Below are 13,677 nucleotides of genomic sequence, written 5' to 3'. Positions count from 1 at the left end.
TTGTGTCTCCACTACAAGCAGATCTTATAAGATAAGGCATATGGACAGAGAAAGTGTGACGGATTCCAGACTGTACCAGATATATCACAAATGGAGAGAAGCTGAGATGTGCTGTGGGGATTTTCCGGGTCCATAAATAGCCAGTTTCAATATCAACTAATTCAACTGGAATATAAAATTCAAGAGGCAGCACAGAATAGTAGCTAGAAGCATAGATTTTAGGGCCAGACTCCCTGGATTTGAGCACTGGCTCTGTTGCCTAATAGCTATGTGACTGTAGGCAAGTTACTTAACTTTTCTGTGCCTCAATTTCACCATCTATAAGGTGGGAATAATATTAAGTGGAACCATTTGAAAATGCCGTCTTTGTTGGTCAAAAACTGGCTGGATATTAACAATTTAATATGGTTCAATTTAAGCTCGTATCACTCAGCATCATTATAAAAATTAAATGTGCTAATTTATGTAAAGTACTTACAGTAGTACCTAGCACAAAATGGGGACCATATACATGTTGCCTTAAAATGAATGAACAAGGGAACAAATTAATGACGGATGGATGGATGGATAGATGCATATGAATGAATTAAATAAAATTGGCTAGTATATATTATATAGTGATAGCTATCATAAAGCTTAAAACTCATCAGAACTTATACATAATAAGCATAAGGCAGGTAGTTTATAGCAAACAGGAGCTTGTTTCTTATAATGAATATTGATTTATATGCACATTTTCCCAACTAGACTTTTGTTAATTTTTGGAATTGCTCTAATTTCTAGCCCAGTACCTGGCATGAAATTGCTCAACAAATGTTTGTTGACTGAATGAACAAATGACCAATTAAATGAATGACTGCAGACACATGCGCCAAAGATGTTTTGAGGCCTGATTTGGTCCTTTTTCAAAATCCTAAGGGAAATTTTTAGCTTCCAAGGAACATATAAGAATCAACTCAATTTCTGACACCCAGCCAGACCTACTTCCTTCTGAGGGTTAACTTTCTTGATCAGATAAACTAGGCCTGGAGACATCAGAGGAAGATCTCCCCGAATCAGCTCCACTGGTTTTTGAACCAGAAAGTTGCATGGGGACCAGCCTTGGCTCCTAAAGTTGGTGACAAGCTACTGTATAGTTTAATAATCAGAGGAGATCTGGTCGGCAGAGACCAACCTCAGGCCCATCTGTCACAGTGACACCAGACACACAATTTCTCAGACATAGGAGGCCTCATTCTTAAACTCATAATGCACCAAAGTCCAGAGACTATGTGAAGAAGAAAGAACAAGTTTATTACAACAAAAAACAAAAAAAGCCAAGACTTACCAGGAGGCAGAGGTAAAAACAAACTCTTAGTAGCTTCCAAAATCCTGGTCATGATGTGAAAGACCGCAAATTCAGCAGCACTCGCCCGTCTATTGCTGGTCAAAGAACAAAGCAGCACATCAGCCAAGCAGCTTATCTCCAAAACCCCATTTGCATGTAAGCAGTAGCCCTGGGTGCCACATCCTGATGGAATTCATGCTAATTGTGAAAGACTATGCCCCACAGAAAGGTTCATAGATGGGATGATGACCATAGGCCTAATGCCTAGAATCTAACCAGATGGTAGGCACATAAATGATAAACTGCATTAACTTAAATTCCCCTTCTTGGCAGTACTGAGCTCATGTGCCCCTCCCTCCTCATCAGCCAGATGCCAAGGAAAGAGGACAGGTGAAGTAACAGGGGCATAACTTTAAATGTTGAGTTCAGAACTAAGATGGATGGTGTAAGGGCTGGTGAGAGTTACTTTCAACTGGTAAGTTTCAAAAAGGCTTTGCTACAACAGGCAGCAATCAGAGTTGTTTTACCTCTTTGTACACCATTATAAAATAGAGCGAGAAATACTTGCGTACAGGTGGAGAACCCAGGGATGAAGATTATGTTTCCTCCAACTGGCTTCCAGTATTTGGCAAATGAGATCCAGCTAGAGGGTAAAGACAGTCTGTTAACCTCTGTTCATACCCTTCCCCCTACAAGCTATCCTTCCATAGCTCTGACACGCATGTTCGGGCAGCTGGCTTTCAGGCTGTGCCCGGACACAGACCAGCCTTTCTGAGGTCAATTCTCAAGCACTGGAATCCAAAATGGAAAGACTGAAAATGTGCAGCTGCGTCTAACAGAGCAGCCTCTGTCATTGCAGGCAGTGCCCCAGCTGAGCTTCCCCACCGCTAACCGGCCGCATCGCTCACAAACACAGGCCCTCAATCACAGGCCCTTATCCACCAGTGAAGGTCAAGTGCAACAGAGTTCGCCCTAGGCCTGTTATGTGGCAAGGGTGACATAGCTGACAGCTGACAGAGGAAAGGAGGTTCTGAATAGAATGGAGGTCCTGAGCATGTGCTGTGGAGCAAAACTAGTTCCAAGTCCAGGTTCTACATTCTACTCGTTTGCCAGCAACAGGGCAATCTCCGAGGAGCTGTTATCAGGACCACAAATCCATGCATTGCACATGCAGGCAAAGGACAGGGGCAAAATTAGGAAGAGTTTCCATATGAGCACAGACAGACACTATTTATTCTCAATGATACAGATTCTCAGTTTCTCTTTGGCTGAAATCAGGTAAGATAACAAATAAGCAATATAATCAGGTTTTGCAGCAACTTCTTCGGATTTATTTTCTAAAGGCTGTCCAGCCACTCTCCTGGGAGGGGACTGGGAGACACAGCTGTTTGCTGCTGGGCAGGGTGGGCAGCTTTGGCATCAGTCAGTGACTGCTGAGTTGGAAAGACAGGGGCAACGAGTTTTCTGAGTCCTCATCTCTACCATTTCTGGTCCTAATGGTTCTAGGAGCTGTTAGCACAAACCAGTGTTACGGGGATTCTTTGATGTGATTAACTATAGGGAAGAATGATGCTTGAAGAAAAACCTTAACACTCTGGAAGATGAAATTTAAAGTCCACAGAAAGGGGCTTCCCTGGTGGCGCAGTGGTTGGGAGTCTGCCTGCCGATGCAGGGGACACGGGTTCGTGCCCCGGTCCGGGAGGATCCCACATGCCGCGGAACGGCTGGGCCCGTGAGCCATGGCTGCTGGGCCTGCGCGTCCGGAGCCTGTGCTCCGCAACGGGAGAGGCCACAACAGTGAGAGGCCCGCGTACCGAAAAAATAAATAAATAAATAAATAAATAAAGTCCACAGAAAGAAAGATGGTGGGTGATGTGTTAAATAACTGTGTGTTATGAAAGGGCAAAGAAAGTAGGTTAGTATCAACACGGGGAAGATCAGTAACACATTCATAAAGGGAGCCCCTTGGTATCATTCAACTGCACAGAATTATTATTTAAGAAAGTTTCAGGGTCCTGCTTCTAAACATTAGTATGTGCAAATACCAACCTCTCCTCCTACACTAAAACTCTGAAAGTCAAACCTGACCATAGAAATTCAAATATATGATTTAAAAACAGATACTCATGACGGCAATAAAGGCATAAAACTTTTTTAAAAAAATATTCCGCAACTTTATTCAGACTAATTAACTATGAACTGTCTCTAGGGCCATATGACCAACAAAGGATTTGAGTGAGTTACTTCCATGCATGCACTTTACTATGGAAATAAATCAATGGGTGGCACTTGGGAGCATTCTGGGGAGTTCTTTTAATTCAACAAACACTCATTAAGCAAGTGCTGTCCAAGAGCTCAGGCTCCATTCACAGGGCCATTCTGCCACTACCCAGTTTTCCAAAATAGAAGATTTCTTTCTGTATTTCTTTTTCGTTTGTTTTGCTTTTATTTTTTAAAATTTGTTTTAATTGAAGTATAGTTGATTTACAATGCTGTGCCAATCTCTGTTGTACAGCAAAGTGACTCAGTTCTACACATATAGACACTCTTTTTTTAATATTCTTTTCCATTATTGAATATAGGTCCCTGTAAGGCAGAAAACTTTAAAAATTAGACATGAAATTAAATCAGGGCCATATCTAATAAATTTAACTAATCTTCCAGAATTCAATGCAAAAATATTTGTTCACATTTACACACTGGTCCTATGCAAACCTGCAGAAATGGAGTGTTGGAGTGTTCTTTCTCTTTCTGTATATTTAAATACTTTAAAAACGTTATCCATCTTATTATTTCCAGGTTCTAAGTAGGGTGAGGCCTCAACTCCATATGCGTTTTGAAAGACTCAAGACAGCCTCAAATTTCAATCCAGCTGCATCACTTCTATTTACACATGGACCGGTGTTATTAATTTGGATCACACAATTTCAATGAGTGGCTACCAGGTAAATGGGATGCCAATCTCATCAGCAGACTCTGTAACGTGGTAAGTATTTATACAACTGGGCTGGAATCTCACCTAATTGGGCTATTGGAGCTAAGTAAGAATTGAAGTTCAAGTTCTCTCATGCTTGCAGAAAACTCCATGTACAGAAATCACTACCTATGGTTTAATAAGGAGTTGGAAGATGACAAGATGACATGAACATTTGGCAACCATGCTGAATTCATCACTGTTCCAGGCTTCCATGAGCATATAACCACTACTGCAAGGGAGTGCAATAAGCCACTTCCAGAGCCACATTGTCTTTGTTTTTGGTTCTTTTCCCCCTTTCTTCAATCTACAGCACCATATATACAGGTCTGAGGATAGGAAAGCTCTAAAAAAGCTAATATGAAAAACCTACTGAACCACATACTGGGAACTATACACCCAGAGACCAAGCGGTTGAGGGGGGGTGGGGTCGGGTAGAGAAGATAAAGCAAAACCAACCAGTTTTGAAACATAGTCCAGAACCATCTGTTCAATTTTCTTCTTTTCTACACCCTGTAGATGTCTCAAAAGATGGTCTTTTAGCTCAGACACCATCTGAAAACAGAATATAGATTAGATAAGTCACAACCTACCCACTCACACCTGCAAGTGGTTTGAATTCTATTCATTTATTAACACTTCCTATCAATATGAAAGATATTGGACCTGAAGACCCCACTGGCAGAAATGCATAACCCACAATGTTCCTTTGATGGGCATAAATCAGGGGGCCCCACCATTTTCCTCGAGAGGAATGACTTATGATTCACCCAAAGTCCAGTGAACAGCTGAGAGCCAGGCTCCCAGCCCTGATGAGAATTCTCCAAAGAAGCCAGTGGAAGTCACTAGCTTAGCAGTCAAAGGCTTTGGGATCTAGCAAAGGACTGAAGTCTACTGCTCCTGGCTCTGGAGAGCTCACAGGAACAGCTCTAAATGTGGAATGACTATGCTAATGGGGGTGGTGGGAAGGGATAGGCTTTGGGTGTTTGCAAGGACAGAGGATGGAGTAAAGGGAAATGCACCAGGTACCTCTCTCTGCACAACATTCCACGCAGCTCCCTGACATGTAAAGGTATGGATATATTTAGCCTAGTGCCTCCAAATGGGCTTGTTTCTATAGCCACACTCTTCTAACCATCCGTGGGGCTCCCCAATCAGTGTGTCATTCCCAGCCCTCCCACTTTTTGCTTTTCTCTCCCTTTCTGCTTTTTTTTCTCGCTTTTGCCTAAATGGCCTGCTCAGCTACAAACCCTCTTGGCTAGAGAAATCTTTGCATCAATAAACACCATGGGAACTGTACAACTGACAACACAAGTATATATATCTTCTATTTTAGCAGATTTACATTTACGACAGACACCCTGGGTAAACCTGAGCCCCGTGGCATCCTGGGCCAAGACAGAGTGGCATATTATTTCAATTCAGTCTCCGGCATGTGCTAATTGATTAGGTTTAAAAACAATTATTTTTTTTTTCTGTGTAAGTTATAATGCATATTTTTGTGCATTTCGATTTTTCTATAATAAGCATAAAGATGAAAATTTAAATTGCTCATAATCCTACCATCTACATTAACATTTTGGTTTTTTATTTTCCTTTTTCCCAGTGTGCACACTCATTCTAATATTTTACAATCTGCTTTTTCTCACATAATAATTTGTCATTAAATATTCATATTAATATTCACTAGTTGTAATGGCTGCAGTGTCCAATTTTATGAAAATACTATAATTGAATTATTTATTCCCTTCTTATACATATGCGATATTTCCTTTACTATTGTTACAAATACCACCAAAAACTCCTTACACAAAAGTTGCTTGCCATATCCTCGATTGTTTTGTCAGGCTAAATTCCTAGAAATGGAATTCATTGGATCCCTACTTAAGGTTATAGAGACACTGCTAAAATGGCTTCCACTGTGATTATATTAATTTCCAATTCCATCTCATGAGGCTGTCAAATTCCCTGTACCCTGAACTTTCCTAGTATGATTTTTACATTTTTGTCAATTTGATAGACAAAAAAAAAGACAAACAAAGAAAAACATTTATTCTGTTTGTCGTTTGCTTACAGCAATGTTAAGCATTCTCTTTCTTACCCTGCCCCAACTCAAGACCTCTTGGCCTAAACTAACTTTTGAAAATTCACTGGTCACAGCTTTTGTCCATTTCTCTTCCGGTGTGTTGTTCTCTTACTGATTTATAAACATTACATGCCAAATGTTATTCCTTTATCACATATGTGGCAAATACTTTTTTCTAAACGTATTGCCTTTCTGTTGTTCTCTTCTAAGTTTTCAGTCAATCTTCTCCTGTAGGTTTATGTTCAATAACACACTTAAAAGGCTTTCTCAGTATTTTTTAACTGTCCACTTATTTTATTCAAATTCTTTCACACAGTTTAAATTTTTTATATTAGATTCCTTAACCGGATATTTCTGTTGGTTTATGATATAAAGTGGCGGTATTTGGGGTGGGAAGAATCGAACTTAATTGTCTTTTCCAAATCGTCAGGCATTGACTGATTTATTGAAAATTATTTCTTTCCACATTGATTTTTAAATGCCTCATTTTTATCATACAACAAATATCCAAATTTAAACTAGAGCCTCCTGTCTATCTTTGTATCAGCACCATATTGTTCCAATTATTGTAGATCAACAACACATTTAGATATCTCATAATGCCAGTCCCATTCCTCTTTATTTTGTCAAGTGAGTCAGTCAACTGTCAGAGAAATTTCACTGGCTTTTTGTTTATAATTTTACTAAAGTTAGATGCTAAGGATTTGGAAATAATATACTGTTTTTCGTTATATTTTTTAACTGGTTAATCCTAATCAAAAAGAAAATAAATATAGCATCACCAGCTTACTAATTTGCAGCATTATTTTTTAATTTTTTAATTTTATTATTTTCCCAGTTGATTATTTTGTTTGTTGCATTAGACAATCATAGCATCTTCTTTTACTTTTGTTTCTTATTGCATTGGCTAGAATTTCTAAAACAATGTAAAATTTTAGTGAAAATAGCAAGGATACTTAACTTCTTTCTGACGTTAATAGGAATGCCTCCAATGTGACATGAAGAAGGATGCTGGCTATTAGTATTAGACTATACTTTGTTTAAAATTCCAGGAGTGGAATTTTACTGGAATTTTACTTTTATCAACTTTTAGCACCTATAGAATCTTTTTTTTCCTCTTTGACTTAGTCGTGTGATGAATTACATTAATACATTTTCTAATATTAAGCCTTCCTAGAAAGAAGCCCATGTGGCTATGCTATATTTTCAAATACAGCACTGGGAAGTATTTTAATTACGCCTGTAGTATCTATATTCATAAACATAAGTAGTCACTGTCAGATTCTGGTTTTAAGGTTATGCTGGCTTTTTAAAGTGATTAAGAAGCTTCCCATCTTTTTTCAAAAATACTTTACATAACATGAGAATGATCTGGTCCTTAAAAGTCTGAAAGCACAAATTCATTAAATAACTTGGGGCCTTTTTTGGAGATAATCTTTGATATTTTTTCCAAATTATTTTATGGTGATTATGCTTTCAGGCTTTCTATCTCTTCTTGGCTCAAGTTTGGTCATTTCTAGTTGCCAAGGAAACTTTGTTTAACTAGAATTTTTAAGTGTATGAATATGTATTTACACATATTTTTCTCATATTTTTAAACTAGCTATATTTAAGGTAATAGATTATCCCATTCCTAAGCCTGCACAGTATTAAAAATATTTTATTAGACTTTTCAGATGTTTGTTTTTTTTTAAGATTTTGGATTTATCTGCCAATTCTGCTCTTCAATTAATTTATTTTGATTTATATCTCTTTGGTCTTCCTAGTGGTAGGACCTCTTGAGAAAGAATACTTTATCCCGTTGTATTTTAAACCCAAATACAAATGCTACAGAGACGCTGCTGTTTCCTATTTTAAAAACTCTCAGTGCTATACATTTCCTTATGATGTTTTATAATTATACATTTATTGGGGCGACTGATTAATTCGTATCTCTGTCACAAGACTACAAATACCAAAAGGGCAGAAATTATATATGTGTCCCTCACCACTGAACCTACAGTGAGTGACTGGCAACGACCCTGTGTTCAAAGAGTGAATGAAAAACAAGAACAGAATGAGAAGTACAATCTAGCCCTTTCCCCTTCCCTTGGAGCCCACTGTTCACCGGCACTGAACATCCCACAGACCACTTACCAGCCCCATAAGCAGCCGCTGGTGGTTGTCTTCCTCCTGGAAGAGGGGTGTTAATCTTGGCTCTGAAATTAAACAGAGCAACAGTCAAGCAGGGTGGTTTTCGGGAATGGGCTAGAAGGAGGAGGCCTCAGCCTGGGTTTCCCTTCTCTGAGTCACTGGGAAAACATAACACTTCCCTGATGGGATAAAAATTTTTCATTCAGTGTGACCTGATCCTACACGCTGCAACTTATCACTTAGTGATATGCAGAGAGAGAGAGCTGTGAACCAGAGAGGCAGGGACTGGGGAAGAAAGAAAGAAAACAAGGAACACGTTCCCAACACCAATATACTCTGACTTTGACTCCTCTTCAGTGTGAAGACTCACCACTAAGGTCCTCTGTTTCATAGAAGATTGAACGGCTTGGGCCCTCTCTAAACCCTAAGGGAGGGGCAAACCCAGGGATGGGGACTTAGTGGCAGGGTCGCATGACTCCCTTCTTTCTGACTCCAACTTGTCGTTTATAGAGTTACTGAGGCGAGGAGACCAGTCAGTTACTGTGGTAAATAAGAATAATCGGCACAAGTTATGGGACTGAAAAGGTAGCTAACTGAGATGGAAAAGTGGCACGTAAGGTTACACCAAAGGGCACTTTCTCCACCTTGATTTGCACCGCACCAGCGAGACTGGAGGGACAGGAGAACGCCGCCTCTAGGAAGATCTGCCCTAACGCTCTGCTAACGGCACCTTCATGCCCCATCGTCCTCTCCCAGAACCTGAGTCACAGAGCCCGTCAACAGGAGGAACTGCCCTGGTCAGGGGCTGAGGACTCCTTGTGGGAGGGCACGGAGGCCTCTTGACCCCTTGAGATAAATCCTAACTGGATCCTACATAGTCTTCATGGTGAACAGTTCAAAACTAGAGCCCAGTAGTTTTTTTTTTTTTTTTTAGTTCTAATTAAAGTATCCTTTTTAAAAAAAATTTATTTATTTATTTATGGCTGTGTTGGGTCTTCGTTTCTGCGCGAGGGCTTTCTCTAGTCGCGGCAAGTGGGGGCCGCTCCTCATCGCCGTGCGCGGGCCTCTCACTATCGCGGCCTCTCTTGTTGCGGAGCACAGGCTCCAGACGCGCAGGCTCAGTAATTGTGGCTCACGGGGCTGGCTGCTCCGCAGCATGTGGGATCTTCCCAGACCAGGGCTCGAACCCAAGTCCCCTGCATTGGCAGGCAGACTCTCAACCACTGCACCACCAGGGAAGCCCTAGAGCCCAGTAGTTTTCACGGCTGTTTTGAATTTCACAAGGAATGTTCCGTCTTTGACGGTGATGTTTTTCCTAGGAAACTAGCACAACCAAAGCACATGAGAGGAAGAGGCAAGTTCCCTGAAGGTCATCAAGTGAGAACGACTAGTAACGGGGTGCAAACAGGCCTGAAGTACAAGAACAGGAGATCTACCCAGTCGTGGGAGCCGAGGACACACAGAAACCTCAGCGAGACTGGCAACACTTCCCACAGTGCAAATCCCCTAGCGATGCAAGCAGGGGAGCCTGCGTGCACATTCACATCCCTGGCGGACTGCTCCGGCCTGGTGCTGGTGGCAGAGCCCTGGCTTCAGGCCTAGATGGCCTGGTTCCCGGGGCTACTCAGTGACTTCACAGCTCATGCGGGCTGTACGCACAGCTGCAGGATGTGCGGCAACGCATCACATAAAATAATGTCCGTTAGGGTCACCCAACATATACCTAAACATCCAAGCCTGTAAAACAGAAGTGGGACATAAAAACAACAGCTCCTTTTTTAATGGAGGCTGACCTTTATGAAGTGTGAAAGAGTTCCACACACAAAATCACAAAAAAAGCCTGTATTGAATATGCTTAGCATCCTCTCCCCCCAGTTTCCCCTGGCTAAGTTCCCCTTCTTTGTCAAGACTTAACTCGGACATCACCCCCCGTGGGAAGGCTTTACAACCTTGGTCCCCACTCCTGACCTAGTCCCTCACCCCCTGCACCCTGCAGCTGCATAATGCCTGTCCCCTGGTTTAGAGACTATGTGTTAGCATTTCTTCCTCACACTCTAAAGATAAAGCAGCCATCTCAGGTATCCCATGCACCAAGCGAGGAACTGGGCTCTGTAAACACGACTCCGTTGACTCTCATTTTCTTCTCACGCTTGCCCTGAGGAGGACAACACACGAAATGGATAGTGGCTTGCCTAAGAGCACATGGTGGCCAAGCTGGAGTTTAAGCCCAGGTCTGTCCGCCCCTAAGCCCATGCTCTCCCCCCATAACCACACTGCTTGTCTAGAGGCCCCTCGTCTTTGTGCCCCTGTGACCTAGCCCAGTGAGTGCCCAAGTGCTAACCAAAATGAAAGGAGCATACAAGTCAAAGATCCTTGTATGATCAGACAGCTGGAGAGAAAGCAGCTCTAAGCCAAGGGAACTGCACCCTGGGAGTACAGCCAGAGGGCATGCTAATTCGATCAGTTCTATGGGGAAACAGAAGGAAAACCAACAGTCAGGGCCTCCTCGGCAAGAGCAGCTGTCCCCGAAGGACCTGGTGCCAAGAGAGACATGGAAGGAGCTGGGTGGCCACCCTGATGGGAAAAGAGTAAAGGGTGCTGCCTTCACAGCGCTAGTGGAAGTGATTTCCCTGCCACCCCACAGTGGGAGGAACAACGGTATTACAAACAAAACAGTGACTGCAATCCAGAACGTTTTAGTACAGGTCTTTTCTTACCCAAATTCCTTGCTTCTAGGTTAGAAATCACCCTACAAAGAAATGAGCCAATGTTATTCACACAGGAAGCATTATTTAAAAAAAAAAAACAACAACAAAAGCCACAACACCATACAAAGATATACTCCTTTAAAAACCCATAAAACCACCGCAGAAACTGTTCTCAGGCTGCCGAAAACCTCAAAAACTTTAATCAACTTGGCAAAAGCCGCATTAGGCAATTATAAAATCTCAAAACTCTTTGGTGCAAACAATGACAATAATTTAGAACAATTACAGCTCTCAGTCACTGGAAATAAGGGGAACAGAAAATAGAACAGGGGTTGGAATTGGGCCTATGCTTATAGCACTCCGAGATGACTCATCTACCCAGAAAATATGCTTTCAAAATAAGAGCAAGCTCACCAGCCCACTTACACTTTTTAAAAATCAACCTAATGTTTGTACCCCTCTGAAGTGCTCAGCTAATAAGAGTTTTCTTTACTACTTATTCCTTCTAAGTCATCCACCCCCAGGATGCAAATCTAAAAGGTTTAACATATACATTTTTCCCACTAGAAACTCCAGCTCCAAACTCCAGAATAGGGCTCAGGTGGCTGCATTCATAAGCTGACAGCATCATCTTGCTGAGGATACACAACAAAAGTAAGCTACTTCGCTGAAAGGTAGCCAAGAAAGTAATTGCAAAATATAACCATCTTACAGCTACAATAACCCGTCACTTTACTTACTTTATTGCATTATCAAGAATATTTCTCACATACACCGTGGACCTTCTTTTTCCTTTTTTCTAGGAGTGAGAACACGTCAAAGGTGGGGAAGGTGAAGGTTTTGTGGGTGACATTTTTCACACTGAGGTCATAATACAATATAGTTAAGAGTTCAGAAAAAAGAGAGGTACTTTACAGGTTATCAGAACACCTAGATTCTTTAACAATTGCTCTAAAAAAGTTTTATTCTGAAACTATTACATATTTTATATAGTTGCAAGTCAACTACATATTATATACAACAACACTACAACTATATCCAACAATGCTACAGACAGCTCACGTACTCTTTACCCAGTCTCCCTCAGTCTTTACATCTTCTATAAATAACTATAGTACAGTACGCAAATCAGTAAACTGGCACTGGTACAGTGAGCGTATAGTGCTGTCATTTTATCCCATGTGTAGATTCACACACCACAATGTACCACCATAATCAAGATACAGAACTGCTCCATCACCCCGGAGATCTCCCTTGTGCTATCCCTTGATAGGGGTCACAGTCACTCTTTTCCTTTCAACCATCCCTAACCCCTAGCAACCACTACTTTGGGAACACCTAGGTTTTTTTTAAATCAATTTTTAACTACACAAGTAGCACAAAAACACATCTGAGACCCGGATGTTAATCCCACTTCTACTATGAACATGTCGTGTGTGTCCCTTATCCTCTTTGCACTTGAATTTCCTCTTCAAGAGAAGAGAGGTCAGAGAAGCACCTTGGTCTCCCTACTGGGAATCAGCAGCATCAAAGAACAGTGCCTGGCAAGTGGGGAGAGTGCTGGAACATGGGCCAGCCTCACGACCTAAGGGCATCACCTAACCTAATCGGCTGGGCTTCTGCTTCTTGCGCTGCTCTCAGGAACCCACACATACCTCTTCCGAGATCAGGCTGTGCCACTCTCTCCTGACCACGCTGTTGTTATAGTGTAAGTGTGGCTTGGAGTACTTAACATATTCCAGGTTGGAGTTCAGTTTTTCCCAGTAGCCCTTAAAGCTATGCACCTGTAGGAGACAAAATCATTGGTGAGCTTGAGAAGCAGGTCCTGTGGCCCAAACTACTCGGCAAGGGCCACGCAAGCCTTGCTGCCAAGCTGGGCTCCCTTCACTTCCTTAGCTCCCATGAGGCAGCATTTCTGAGTGGACACTTCCCACAAAGGATGGCTTTCTTGCCGGATAGGAATTCTAAAATACACCGGAAGAGGCTTGCCTTCCTCCCTTCCTTTTCGAATCCCTTTTACACACAGAGAGAGCTACTCACCTCCCTAAGCCAGTAGGACTCCCCTGGGTGAGGGCTAAGTGGGGAAGCCTACACTGAACACATCAAATCATTTCCTCCCCAGAGACCCATTTTTCTGACTCAGATTGTGTCAACAATGCCATGTTTGGTGAGAGAATGTGCACAAGATTTGGAACACGTGGAAGAACAGGTTTACTTTCCCGCTAAGTTCATTTACTTCCAAAGGATCTTTTTCAAAACTCAGGAATCAGAAAGGTGAAATGAACTCCTTTCACAGTCAGCTGTCAAATACTCCAAGACAGAATTAGTTGGCGACCATCCCATCTAGGTTTTTGATGTATTGATATCATTGTACTACCCTGAAGCAAAAAATACCCATTACGTTCATTTTTAAATAAAATGCAAGAGTCATATATATATATATATATAT

General features: G+C 41.7%; 1 protein-coding gene across 4 annotated transcripts in view; it reads right to left on the bottom strand.

The window, feature by feature from the left end:
* The window catches only part of GSAP (gamma-secretase activating protein), a gene marked incomplete at both ends in the record, with an annotated part of 90,314 nt that overhangs the window by 7,351 nt on the left and 69,286 nt on the right, over positions 1 to 13,677 (bottom strand). For all 4 annotated transcript variants that reach the window (XM_079711101.1, XM_079711102.1, XM_079711103.1 and 1 more), the window contains 7 exons: positions 1,328 to 1,422; positions 1,900 to 1,970; positions 4,761 to 4,856; positions 8,524 to 8,585; positions 11,238 to 11,269; positions 11,969 to 12,027; positions 12,884 to 13,012. In XM_079711101.1, coding sequence (XP_079567227.1) covers positions 1,328 to 1,422; positions 1,900 to 1,970; positions 4,761 to 4,856; positions 8,524 to 8,585; positions 11,238 to 11,269; positions 11,969 to 12,027; positions 12,884 to 13,012 — 544 coding nt within the window. The remainder of the gene's footprint in view (positions 1 to 1,327; positions 1,423 to 1,899; positions 1,971 to 4,760; positions 4,857 to 8,523; positions 8,586 to 11,237; positions 11,270 to 11,968; positions 12,028 to 12,883; positions 13,013 to 13,677) is intronic.

This window comes from Hyperoodon ampullatus, assembly GCF_949752795.1.
Source record: "Hyperoodon ampullatus genome assembly, chromosome: 9".
Taxonomy (NCBI): Eukaryota; Metazoa; Chordata; class Mammalia; order Artiodactyla; family Ziphiidae; genus Hyperoodon; species Hyperoodon ampullatus.
Note: the sequence above shows the minus strand (reverse complement) of the source record. Positions and strands in the feature narration are given on the sequence as shown.